Raw genomic sequence first — 14,121 nt, forward strand, 5'->3', positions numbered from 1 at the left:
TGTGAGGTAGTTGGAGTTAGGGAAGGAACTGGTCATGTTAAACAGGTTTTATGTGTTTTTTGAAGAGTAGGGTTTTAGTTTTTTTGAAGGTTTTGTAGTTTGTGGTCGTAGATTGGTGATTTGTCTGTGTAGTTTAGCTGCTTTGGTGGCCATTAGGTTGTCAAAGTTTTCCTCTTTTGACATTTTTTGTAGGTGGGTGTGTGAATAGTGAGTGGGTTCTCCTGTGCCTGGTTGAGGTGGATTGGGTTAGTCGGTTGTTCCAGTAGGGTGGGCTTTATATATTAATAGCTTTGTATAGTAGGCAGTAGAATTTGAAGTGTATTCTTGCTTGTATTGGGAGCCAGTGTAAGTCGTGGTATGCTTCTGTGATGTGATCACATTTTTTCTTTTTTTTTTTTTGTAAACTCGTTTTTATTGAGCAAATGGTAACAGCACTTCAAGCATCACAGAAAACATTGCCAAGTACGAAAATAAGAATACATACAAATGCTACAAATGATACAAATAAAACTAGTAGAGCCAGCTGTATAAATCAAAGCGGGAAATACAAATCCTAACATTCCAGGTTCGAGAGAGTCAGCACAATGCGAACGAAAAATCAGGGAGGTAGGTAGCAACATTATCCCATTGTGCAGACATGAGAAAAGGAGAGGCGAGGGCACCATCAACCAAAATGCTCATGGGTTATATGATAGGAAAGGGTTCAAAGCACCCACTGCAACACCCCCAAGGCAACCTGACACAATCTCCCCCACACCAACCCTCAGGCATAGAAACATACACTCAAACGTCCCCAGCATCCTCTCTCTCACACACACATACATTCACCAGACGTTCGGGCAGTCAAAGATAAAGGGATAGAAACAATACACAAAACGAGGAAAGAGAATAATAGGGTGGAATAGAGGTATGAAATCAAGCGTAGAAAGTAAGATTAAAAAGAGAGATTAAAAAGATGGAAGGCAGGCAATGGTGGGACAGTAGTCGATCAGACATGTATCAACATTGTAAAACTGGAGCAGAAACAGAGCCAGTCAGGCAAGAGTTAAAGAAAAGAGCGCAGGAGAGGAAACAAGAAGATCAGCACGATCAAGGCGAACTCTCCTGGCAAGACACCAGAAACTTATCCCACAGTGCACAATATTCCTTCCATATATCCTGAGTACGGGAAGAATAAGTTTGTAGCTCATAAAGGCCCAGGATCTTCATGCGAGCCAGCCAGAGCGGGTAAGAAGGAGCCTCAGGAGTTGCCCAATGTTGCAGAAGAAGCTGCTTCCCCCTGCATGATCGCATGAAGGACAAATTTCTGAGAAGAAGAGCTGAGCCACTGTTGAGAGAGATCCTGTACATCACCCAACAGTAACGCAGCTGGGTTCCAAATCAAGGTACAACAAAGAGTAGCGTCTAAATTGGCCCGAACGGAGTCCCAAAAAGAGAGAGTAGAACATAGAAAGAAAGAATGTAGATAGGTCCCTGGCGAAAGTTGGCATTTAATACAAAGATCATCCGGCCAAAGTTTCATGACATAACCCTTAGACCTAGAGAGGTAAGCACGATGTAAGATCTTAAATTGGGTCTCCCGTAAAGATACATTTTTGAGAAAAAGGTATATATTTTGAAAGAAAATCTGGAGATCCGGAAGAGAGACCGTTAAGCCTAAATCCCGGGACCAATCATCCGCTACTGATTGAAGGCAGCGCTCCCCCTGAAAGTCCCGACCCTCTTTATACCAAGTAGCAATCTTGTTCTTTTGAGGGGGGGTAAGTAAGGCCCGTTCATCGATGGCACCGCAGGACCGGGAGTTCGAAGTGACAGCAGAGAGGAATAAATAATAATGCTTAATTTGAATATAAAGGTAAGCCTGCGTGGTGGGGAGCCCCCAGTGGGTGCACATCAGGGAAAAAGAAGGAAATTGGCTGCCCCCCAAATGCAACAAATCAAGTATGGTGGACTGTCGTTCGAGGCGGACCTTCAGGCCTGGCAGACCCCGAAGTCCGGGTACAAACCCCGGATTACCCAATAATGACAAAAAAGGAGACGGATGAGGCACCTTATGTTGTAGACGTCTCCACCATGTCCACGCTTTGCGAAAGGCGAGGAGGAAATCCAAGGTAGGGTAGCGTAAAGAGACCGACGAACCCGGACTCCCATGGATAAACGATACAAAAGATATAGGGGAGCAGCAAGAAGCCAAAAGGCCCGGCGGGGAATATCTACGATGTGAAGTCAAGTGTTCATGAATCCATCGGAATAGGGACGCAACATTATAAAGACGGATATCCGGTAGGCCAAGTCCCCCCTGCTCCTTGCTCCGAGTTAGTTTAGGGAAACCTATACGAGCCCACTTGTTCTGCCAGATAAATCTACGAATAATGAAGTTATAGTGACGTTCATCCTCTCGACTAACCCAAAAGAGAACGGTTTGAAGAGCGTATAAAAGTTTAGGAAAGAGATCCATCTTAACCAGGGCTACCCGTCCCATCAGGGATAAGGGAAGGGAGCGCCACCGATGACAGAGGGACTTAATCCGTCCGATAGCTGCCGAGATATTAGATTCATAGAGTTTGCACGGGTTTTTATATAGAAGAATCCCCAGATATTTCAAATTCCCCGGCGCAATACCAACCCCCAAGCGTTCGAACCACTTGTCACCCAGCGAGTCGTTGAGAAGAAGAGCTTCAGTTTTATCATAATTAATTTTTAATCCAGTAAAGGAACCAAAAGAATTAATAATATGCATCAGACGGGGAAGATGAACGTCTGCATGTTTGACATAAAGTAACATATCATATGCGAACATACTAATACGAAACTCAGACCCCCCCCCCCCCCACACTCAGGCCTTGCAGAGTCGTGTCCTGGCGGATGCGGATAGCTAGGGGCTTGAGAGAGAGAAGGAAAAGCAGTGGAGATAAGGGGCAACCCTGCCAGGTGCCACGGCCAAGAGGAAAAGGATCAGAAATTCCTCCATTAATCAATAACTGCGATTTTGGGGAAGAATATAGAGCAAATACCCAATGCACAAAATCCCCGGAGATGCCATATTGTGCAAGCACCCAGAAAAGATGACGCCAGGACACCATATCAAATGCCTTCTCCACGTCAAGGCTGGTGATCAAGGCTTTGTCCGAAGCTTGGTAAGGCAGTTGTAGTACTGCAAGGACTTTTAGTAGGTTCATGGAAGCGTGCCGTCCAGGAACGAATCCTACCTGATCCTCATGGATCAGCTCCGGGAGCAGCACGTTTAGACGCGACGCCAAAATCCCGGCTAGGAGCTTGACGTCCTGGTTCAGAAGCGAAATCGGCCGATAGGAGCCCAACTGGTCCATGGGCCTCCCCGGCTTCGGCAAAATGATCACATGGGCATTATTATGCGTGTTTCCCGGAGGAGTTTCTGAGCGGAGGCCCATAAAATAGTCCTGAAGGGCGCATAAAGCGGAAGGTGGTAAGAGCTTATAAAATTCCGTTCCAAAACCGTCCGGGCCCGGAGTCTTGGCTAGTTTAAGGCGTTGAATGGCCGTTTGAAGTTCCTCTCCACTGATCGGCCGATTAAGAAGAAGATTTTGAGATTCAGAGATGCTAGGCATGCACAAGCCAGAAAAGAAGGCATCCCGGGCCTGATCGTCAGAAGGCTGCTCAGCATAGAGCTGTTGGTAAAACTGGAGAAATTGGCTCGTGATCTCCCGCTGCTGAGTATGCAGTTTGCCCGCCCGGTCCTTTATTTGCGTGATAACATGACGAGTACGAGGGGGCCGGATCAGGTTCGTGAGTAACCGACCAGTTTTATTACCCCAAGCATGCAATTTGTATTTGTAAAAGTAAATACTGCGAGAAGCTCGCTGAGATAGAATGTCATTTATTTGATGTTTAACAACTCGGAGTCGGTCCCGCAGCTCCCGTGTGAGACTCGAGATATGAGAACGCCGCAGACCTTGCAACTCGGCAGTCAAGGTCAATAAGTCCCCATCTCGCTTTTTCTTAACAGCTGCGGAGTAAGCAAGCACGTGGCCTCTCATAACAGCCTTAGCGGCCTTCCAATATAAAACCGAGCTGACATCCCCCACACCATTAGTGGCAAGGAAGTCCTCCCATTTGCGCTTCAAATAGGGCTTGAAATTGGGATCAGAATACAAATGGGGAGACATCCGCCAAATCCTGCCAGGAGAGGCCGAAGAAAACTGAAAAGTAGTTCCCAGAAGTTCGTGATCCGACATCAGTGGAGCGGCCATAATAGCCCGAGACAGCTTTGAAAATAGTCCAGCAGAGATGAGTATGTAATTGATTCTAGTATATACATTGTGAGGGTGGGAGAAAAAAGAAAAATCACTATCATCCGGATTCAGGGTCCGCCAAGCATCTAACAATCCCAATTCCCGAAGAAGGAAGGGGATACTTCTATCATAGTGGCCCTTGGTAGCAGATTTAGCAGGCTTGCGATCCACAAGGGGCTCCGCCACCACATTAAAATCACCCTCAAGAATCATTTGATGAGAAGAATAAGGTGCTAAGAGTCCCATCAAGGAGGAGAAAAATTCATGAGAGTAAATGTTCGGGGCATAAAGGACATCCCCACAATTCTCCAATCAGAAATAAGTATCTGCCCTCGGGGTCCTTAAGCTCCTTATGAACAGTAAAGGGAATTTTTTTATGAATCAAGATCGTCACCCCTCTCTTCCGGGAAGAGTAAGCAGAGAAACCCACCTGTCCCACCCAGTCCCTCCGAAGTTTGAGATGCTCAGTGGGGGACAGGTGAGTTTCCTGAAGGAATGCTATGTCACAGCGTTCTTTTTTCAAATAGGTCAAAATTTTTGTGCGTTTCACCGGGGAATGGAACCCATCCACATTCAAAGAATTAACAGAAAGACTAGCCATAGGAAAGGAAAGCAAGATCAGACAGCAGAAAAGAAACCCAAAATTCGCCAAGTACCGGGTGGGGGGGTGTCCCAGCCAAATCCCCCCAACCCAGTCCCTGCGAGAAGTAGGTATCCACCCAATAGCCATAGTGACCAAACCAGAATCAAGTCTTTGCACCTCAGCTGCCCAGAAAAAACACATCCATCCCATCCACACCCACACACTCACATCCCACCCCATTCCTCCAATCCTCCCCCTCCCTCCCCCCACCACAGACTATATAGTCTACCCCTGCACAACATTACAGCATAGAAAACACCAGCTCCGGGCTGCCGCAAAGCAGCCAATGATCAGCATAAAATAAGAAAACCCAGAATAAAATCAGATAAACACTGCAAACATTGCAACCAGGAACTTGTACAAGTACATGCCTCAGCAAACATTGTAGAAAAGGGGAAGCAAACAGGGATATGTCATTGCCCAGTAGAAGGCACGTGGGGCGGTGAATATCCATAGTATGGGTAGCATCAGGAACCAAAATAGGAACATAAATAACGTATGAATGACAATATCAAGAGAAATGAACAGTAACAAAGAAGAATGCCCCACAAAGAGAGCACCCGGAGGATTGGAAAATAGCAAATGTCACGCCCATCTTCAAGAAGGGCGCAAGGGGAGACCCAGGAAACTACAGGCCGGTGAGCCTGACCTCAGTCCCGGGAAAGATGATGGAGGCACTGATTAAAGACAGCATCTGTGAGCACATAGAAAAAAATGGGCAGCTAAAACCGAGTCAACATGGCTTCTGCAAGGGTAGGTCATGCCTCACAAACTTATTGTACTTCTTTGAGGGGGTGAACAGCCAGGTGGATAAAGGGGAATCTATAGACATCATTTACCTTGACTTCCAAAAAGCCTTCGACAAGGTACCACACGAGAGACTGCTTAAAAAGATATGGAACCACGGGGTACAAGGGGAGGTCCACCGATGGATCAAAAACTGGCTGGCAAACAGGAAGCAGAGGGTTGGCGTAAAGGGCCAGTACTCAGATTGGAAAGGGGTCACAAGCGGAGTTCCGCAGGGGTCGGTGCTGGGACCGCTCCTGTTCAATATCTACATAAACGACCTAGAGGCGGGAACCAAGTGTGAAGTCATTAAATTTGCGGATGACACCAAACTATACAGCAGGGCTCAAACCAGGGAAGACTGCGAAGATCTCCAAAAGGATCTAACGCAGCTGGAAAAGTGGGCCGAAAAATGGCAGATGAGCTTCAACGTGGGGAAATGCAAGGTCATGCACGTGAGGAAAAAGAACCCGATGTTCACATACTAAATGGGGGGCACACCACTAGGGGTCAGTAACTTGGAGAGAGACCTGGGAGTGATGGTAGACGCAACACTGAAGGCATCGGCGCAATGCGCCACGGCCTCAAGGAAAGCAAACAGAATGTTGGGTATCATTAAGAAGGGTATTACGACCAGGACGAAGGAAGTCATCATGCCGCTGTATCGTGCAATGGTGCGGCCGCATCTGGAGTACTGTGTCCAGTACTGGTCACCGTACCTCAAGAAAGACTTGGCGGTACTTGAGGGAGTACAAAGAAGAGCAACTAAACTGATAAAGGGAATGGAAAATCTCCCATATACCGACAGATTGAAGCAGTTGGGACTTTTCTCCCTGGAAAAGCGGAGACTTAGAGGAGACATGATAGAAACCTTCAAGATCCTGAAGGGCATAGAAAAAGTAGACAGTGACAGGTTTTTCAAATTAAGGGGCACCACAAGTACAAGGGGGCACTCGGAGAAATTGAAAGGGGACAGGTTTAGAACAAACGCTAGGAAGTTCTTTTTCACTCAGAGGGTGGTGGATACATGGAACGCACTTCCAGAGGCTGTTGTAGACAAGAAAACATTAAAAGGTTTCAAAGAAGGTTTGGATAGATTCCTAGAAGAAAAAGGGATTGAGGGGTATAGATAGATATAGACCATTATTCAGGCAATGGGCCTGATGGGCCGCTGCGGGAGCGGACCGCTGGGCAGGATGGACCTATGGTCTGCATCAGCGGAGGCAACTTCTTATGTTCTTATGTTCTCAATCAACAATCAGAGGGCAGCATCACTGCATTCGCGGAAGTACAGCAAAGTGAAACGTTCAGAGATGAAAAGAATGCCACTGGGAAGTAGAATACCAGCCACATCACCATCAAACTTCGGGCAACGGCCCCAATCCACAAGAAATCCCTTGTAGAGTCACGGATCAAGTCCAGAACACACATAGGCCTCTCAGATTCGTGAGCAGCAAGGAGATCAAGTTCAATATTTCTGTGCACACAGTCAGTCCGCTACCCTGGGAGGTTCCAGGTCTGAAGGAAGCTTTTGAATGAATTGTTCCATGGCCTGCGGAGTTTCCAGGAAGATAACCTTGTTATTATGGAAAACACGTGCACGTGCAGGATACTGAAGAGTGACTCTGATATTGCGTTTGTAAAGCTCATTACAAAAGGGAGCCATAGCTCTGCGCTGGTAGGAGACTTGAGGCAAGAAGTCTTGAAACATAAGAACTTTCTGCCCTTCAAATTGCACAGCGGCCCCTCTGCGAAACAAGGATAGAATTCTCTCATTGACTGCAAAATTGAGAAATCGCGCAATGACTGGGCTCGGGCGTTGATCGTCTTCCCTGCGGGTGCCCACCCGATGAGCTCTTTCTATCAGCACCGGGGTCAAAGGCGGCTGGATGTCGAAAACCGTGGGCAGCCATGCTTCCAGTCGGGTGCGGAGATCCACATCACGCACCGAGGCAGGGATCCCTATAAATCGCAGATTATTTCTGTGGCTGCGATTTTCCTGATCCTCCACCCGATCCTTCAGAGTGGAGGCAGAAGTTTCCAGCGACCGCAGCTGCTCCTCGAAATTGTCAGTGCGCACCTCTTGCTGTGCTATACGGTCCTCCGCTCACTGCAATCTGTTGGATTGAGACTCCAGGCGCTCCCGCATTTCCTCCATAAATGATTGAATTTTTGTGAGTTTATCCTCCATCACAAGAGAGAGATCGGGTGGGCAATTCTCGGACTGGGAGAGAGTGACCAGCGGCGTGCCCCAGGATTCGGTTATTGGGCCTATCTTGTTTAATATTTTTATAAACGACCTTGAAGAGGAAACAACATGCAATGTAACAAAGTTTGCAGATGATACAAAAATATGTCGGGTGGTTGGCTCTCTAGGGGACTGCGAGGATCTCCAGAAAAATCTAAACCAGCTGGTAACTTGGGCGAAAAAGTGGCAGATGAATTTTAACATAGATAAATGCAAAGTGATGCATCTAGGAAAGAAAAACAAAGAACATGAGTATAAGATGTTGGGGGTGACATTAGCCAAATGCGAACAAGAAAGGGATTTGGGCGTACTGATAGACAGAACCCTAAAGCTTTCGGCTCAATGTGCGGCGGCGGCGAAGAAAGCAAGCAGGATGTTGGGCATGATTAAGAAGGGGATCACGAGCAGATCGGAAGAGGTCATAATGCCACTTTACAGAGCAATGGTCAGACCACACTTGGAATACTGTGTCCAACACTGGTCTCCATACCTAAAGAAGGATATAACTCTGTTGGAGAGGGTGCAGAGGCAAGCCACGAAACTAGTCAAAGGTATGGAAAATTTGAGCTACGAAGAACGCCTCAGAAAACTGGGACTACCCTCGAGAAGAGAAGATTGCGAGGGGATCTGATAGAGACTTTTAAAATACTAAAGGGATTTGATAAAATAGACCAGGAAACAGCATTACTAACATTTTCGGAGGTGACACGGACAAGGGGTCATAGCCTGAAACTGAGTGGCAGCAGGTTTAGGACAAATGTTAGGAAGTTCTGTTTCACACAGCGAGTGGTTGGCGCTTGGAATGCTCTCCTGGAGGAGGTTGTGGCGGAGACTACTGTTCCGAATTTCAAGCGCAAGTTGGATGCACACCTTCTTGCAAAGCATATTGAGGGATACGGGAAATCCGGGTCTCCAAAAAGGAGTACCTAAATGGGCCACCGCGTGCGCGGATCGCTGGACAAGATGGACTATGGTCTGATCCAGTGAAGGTATTTCTTATGTTCTTATGAGCTCCTGCACAACGGCTTCCTGGAGCGTGAACATGGGCACCTTGTGTTTCTCCGCCATTTTGGGCGCCGGCGAAGTGATTTTGGCCTTCACTCCTCGCTGAGGTTTAATCGGCATGCCCTAAAGAAACACCGCTGTAAAGGTAACCTTCGTTCGCGCCTAAGTGTAGGGGGAGATCCGGTGCAAAGTTGCAGGGCGTAAACGCAAAAAGTCGGGTTTATAGCAAAGATTTAAGACGAGGCAGCCCAGAGCTGAGGAGAGGCACGTCCAATCAGGTCTCCAGCATCACGTGACCCCCCATCATATTTTTTCAATGAGTAGATGACTCTTTGGGCAATATATTGTATTATTTGTAATTGCTTTATCATGGTTGCTGGGCAGGGGAGGTATAGTATGTTGAAGTAGTCAATTAGTCCAAGGATGAGAGATTGTTCCAAAAGTTGGAATTGTTTCCTGTTGAATTTTTGGATGTCTTAGGTTTCTCATAGTCACGAATGATGTTTTTATTACTTTGTTGATTTGTGGTTGCATGGTACAGCCTCTGTTGATCAGAACTCCAAGAAGTTTTAGTGTGGGTTGAATGGGGTATGATATCGAGTTTATTACTAGGTTTGTTAAGGTTGGAGTTTTGCTGTTTTCTAGGCGGATGAATTTTGTTTTGTCAGAGTTAAGTTTTAGTTTGCGATTTGTCATCCCTGTTGCTACTGTTTCGAGAGTTCTGTGTATTGTGCCTGTCATGGTGGATTCTGGGTGGTTGAAGGGGAGGAGAATGGTGATGTCATCTGCATAGCTGTATAAGGTTATGCCATGTTTGTCTAGATAGGAGCTGAGGGAGGGTATGTATATATTAAATAATGTGGGAGAGAGGGGTGATCCCTGAGGAACTCCACAGAGGTTGGGCCATGGTTCTGATTTTTCTTTATTTGTTTTAACCCTGTAGGTTCTGGATTGTAAGAAGCCTTTAAACCATGCGAGTACCTTGCCTGAGATTCCTATGGAGTCTAGTGTTTGTAGGAGGATGTCTTGGTCTACCAGGTCAAAGGCTGCAGAGAGGTCTAGTTGTAAGGGTAGGATTTTCTTGTCTGTACAGAGATGCTGTCTAGCTGTGTCCCATTAGTGTTCCTAGTAGGGTCTCAGTGCTGTAGTTGGTTCTGAAGCCTGACTGTGTGGGGTGGAGTAAGTTGTAGTTTTCTAGGTATGAAGTTAATTTTTGGCTATGAGGCCTTCCATCAGTTTGACGTACAGTGGGATTGAGGCTATGGGTCTGTAGTTGGATGGTTGGTCCGTTCCTTTTGGGGTCTTTTAGTATCGGAGTTATGATGATTTTGCTGAGGTCTTGTGGGAAATGTCCATCTAAGAGTAGAGATTGTATCCATTGTAGGAGCATGGAGCGGAATAGTGTACTTGAGGCTTTCAATAGGTATGGGGGGCAGTGGTTAAGGTCACAGGCTGTGTGGCTGTATTTATTATATAGTTTGTTGAAGTCTGACCAGGTTCTGTCTGCTGCAACTGATTCTTTTTCTGTGGGGGGAAATGAGGTCTCTTCTGTGTGAGTGGGAATTCCGTCGAATGTGGCTCTGATGTTTGCAATCTTGCTTTTGAAGTATGTGGCTGAGGGAGGGGGAATTTGCTGTTGGCTAGGTAAGGTGTGGTATTTGAGATTTTTTAGTAGCTGGAATAGCTTTTTTGTGTCTTGGGGTCCTTCTCTTATTTGCTTTGAGTAATATGTTTTTCTTTTCTTCTTTCAGTTTTTGCTTGTATTTTTGGTTTGTTATTTTCCATGCTGTTTTTGTGGATTCTTGGCTGCTTTTTCTCCATTTTCTTTCTTTTGAGTTGGAGTAGTTCGTTGTCGAACCACTTGTTTGATTTTCTGTTGATTTTGGTTTTGGGTTTTTCTGGGGCTAGTTCGTCCAGGGTTGCAGTACTTAGATGGTTCCATTGTGAGATGAAGTCTTTGGGTGTGTAGTATTGGATTATGGTGTCTGCTTTTGTCCAGAATATGGTGAGATCGATATGTTTGCGTGAGTTGTAAGTTATTTTTTGATTAATTGGAATGCTTTTGTTATTGGTCCAATTGATTTCGAAGGAGTATGTGTAGTGATCAAACCATAGGGAACGGTTCCATTTTCCATTTGATGTTTGGATCTCTGGTTGTGTGGGTTGTTGGAACATGTAGGCTGCAATGACGAGTTAGTGTCCTTTTTCGTGTGTGGTTTGAGGATCTAGGATTTTATATGTTAAGGCCTCGACGTATGATAGTAAGGTTTCTACATGTTTGCAGGATTGGTTCTTGAGGTGAAGGTTGAAGTCTCCTAGGATTAGGTTGTAGGTTGTTATTAGTGAGTTTCAATATATGAATTCTTCAAATATTGGTTTTGCTGTGTTCCAGTTATTTGGGGTTATGTAGCAGAGTATGAATGTTAGAGTTCCTTTGAGTGATATGCTTGAAATTTGACAGGCTAATAAATACATGTATGGGTTGGTTGTTTTGTCTTGTATTTTTAGGTTTATGGTGTTTCTGGCTATGATGGCAATTCCTCCTCCTCTTATTTTCTCTGCAGACTATTGTTAACTAGATAAATAAATTTTGCTTGCCAGTCAATTGAAATTCATCCTATAATTCTTAATGTATGATTGGGTACCTCCTATTCCTCTCTCCTGTATCTCAGCTTTTAGCACAGTAAGAGTTCAATGTGATGATTTTATGTTGTTTTGTAGACCACTGACGTTTTAAAATGTCATTTGTTTTCCTTAGTCATGCCAAAGAAATTCTCCATTGTTTAAAGAACAAGTATTTCAAAGAACTTCAAGACCTGGAGGTGGAAGGTCAGAAGGTAGAAGCACCTCAGCCACTGAGCTGGTAAGAACATTTTGACATAGCCAATAGGAACAGAAAGAAGGTGACAGGTGAAGAGATAGGAAGATACATAGAGAATAGCTACAAGGAGTGGAAAACTTTCGAGCTGCCCAAATCCGGTCCTTGAGATCTACTGGCAGACCAGGTTTTCTGGATATCCGCAATGAACATGCATGAGAGAGATTTGCATACCAAGAAGGCAGTGCAAGCAAATCTCTATCATGCATATTCATTGCGGATATCCAGAAAACCTGGCCTGCCAGTAGATCTCGAGGACTGGACTTGGGCAGCCTTGCTTTAGAGGTTTGTTTAGCAATAACTTACCTCTGGAAGGAAGCTCAGAATCAAATGAAAGTTGAGAGCAAGTAAGGAATTTTTTTTTCCTGCGAGGTTCATTACTGTATAGTTGTTCACTTGTATGTCTTGGGAGTAAAATACTGAAATCTACACAACAGCTGCTTGTTGAATTGTTACATGAATTATTACTATATTTATTACCATTTCCAGGGCAATAGGTGAGAGACATTCTAGAAAAGTGGGTTATATCCTAATAGCCACAAGCCATCTGCAGAAGGAATCCACTCTGGATTTTTTTTTCTCTGATCCTCCTGTACTTTACTGCCACCTGTAGTTTTTCCCTTCTGCACCCGAGCCTGAAGAAGTGTTTCTGTTCTGCTCTTCCCTTTTTCTTATTTTCTTCAGTGTTTTTCGTCCCTTTTCTGGGTTTTCTTTGTATTTGGAGTGTTTCTTCAGCTCTGCCTCCGTAGATCCCTAGTGGTACCAGTTAACTGGCCTGCATTTGTTTCTTTAGAGCTCAGGGCCATCCCCACTTTTTCCTCACCTTCTGTTTAACAGTGGTTCGAGCGCAGGCTGTTAGGCGTCCTTTGGAGGCTTAGCGGTGTCCCGCAGGGTACCAGCTGTGTTTTTGCCTCCACCCTTTAGCGCAGGTATCTCAAAGTCCCTCCTTGAAGGCCGCAATCCAGTCGGGTTTTCAGGATTTCCCCAATGAATATGCATTGAAAGCAGTGCATGCACATAGATCTCATGCATATTCATTGGGGAAATCCTGAAAATTGCGGCCCTCCAAGGAGGGACTTTGAGACCCTTGCTTTAGCGCATCTGTCAGTCTATAGGGGTGGAGGTACAGTCAGGCACCATGTATGACTGGCAGCCCGAAGATCAGCATTGAAGAGCATTCCTGCCATGAAGCAGTGATTCTCCGATTCCAGCTACTGTAATAATAATAATAACTTTATTCTTGTATACCGCATTACCATGGAAGTTCTATGTGGTTAACAGATGAAGAGACTGTACATTTACAGCGAAGTTACATTTTCAGTAATGTTACATTTACATTTTAGACGATAAATTGAAGTTATTTTTGCAGTTAGGTTACATATACAGAGTAGTTACATTTGCTGTAAGTTACGTACAGCGGTGTTACAAATAGCAGTGTTACATACGGCGATGATGAGTCTGGGGGAGAGTCGAGGTCAGAGGAGGAGGCAAGGAAGAGGGTGGATAAATCGGAGGAATTTGTCAAAAAGGTAGGTTTTGATTAACTTCCTGAATGTTTGATAGGGGGGGGAATTGGAGATGAGAGTGGAGAGGCATTTGTTCCATTTGCCCGCTTGGAATGCTAGGGATCTGTCGATGAATTTCTTGTAGAGGCAGCCCTTCAGGGAGGGAAAGGAAAACAGGTAGGTGTTTCGAGTACGAGAGGGGCCAGCAATTTCAAGGTGTTCAGATAGGTAAATTGGTGAAGAGCCTGCTAAGGTTTTGAAGCAGAGGCAAGCGAATTTAAAGATGATTCTTGCCTCCACTGGCAGCCAATGGAGTTTAGTGTAATAGGGGCTAACGTGGTCATATTTTTTGAGGCCGAAGATAAGGCGGACAGCAGCATTTTGAACTATTCTTAAACGTTTGATGGTGTTTTTATAGGCTCCCAGGTATATGATATTACAATAGTCCAGTATGCTTAAGATTAATGATTGGACTAGTAGACGGAAGGAGAGGTGGTCAAAGTGGCGTTTGATGGTGCGAAGTTTCCAGAGGGAGCAGAAGCATTTTTTGACCTGGGCACTGGTATGATCTTCGAAGGTCAAGCATCTATCTAGGATGACTCCAAGTATTTTTATGATGGGGTTGATAGGGTAGTCTAGGCCGTTCAGTTTCAGGGAAGTGTTTGTTAGTTTATGGGTGGGGCTTGCCAGGAAGATTTTGGTTTTTTCGGTGTTCAATTTTAATTTTAATTGTGAGGTCCATAGTTCTAACTTGGTGAGGACAGAAGAGGTGAATTGTTCCGTCT

The 14,121-nt window shown here is 45.3% G+C and overlaps 1 protein-coding gene across 3 annotated transcripts in view; it reads left to right on the forward strand.

Moving 5' to 3' along the window:
- NSUN2 (NOP2/Sun RNA methyltransferase 2) overlaps positions 1–14,121 on the forward strand; it is a 922,747-nt gene that overhangs the window by 156,539 nt on the left and 752,087 nt on the right. For all 3 annotated transcript variants that reach the window (XM_033929740.1, XM_033929738.1, XM_033929739.1), the window contains exon 3: positions 11,712–11,816. In XM_033929740.1, coding sequence (XP_033785631.1) covers positions 11,712–11,816 — 105 coding nt within the window. The remainder of the gene's footprint in view (positions 1–11,711; positions 11,817–14,121) is intronic.

This window comes from Geotrypetes seraphini, chromosome 2 (genome assembly GCF_902459505.1).
Source record: "Geotrypetes seraphini chromosome 2, aGeoSer1.1, whole genome shotgun sequence".
Taxonomy (NCBI): Eukaryota; Metazoa; Chordata; class Amphibia; order Gymnophiona; family Dermophiidae; genus Geotrypetes; species Geotrypetes seraphini.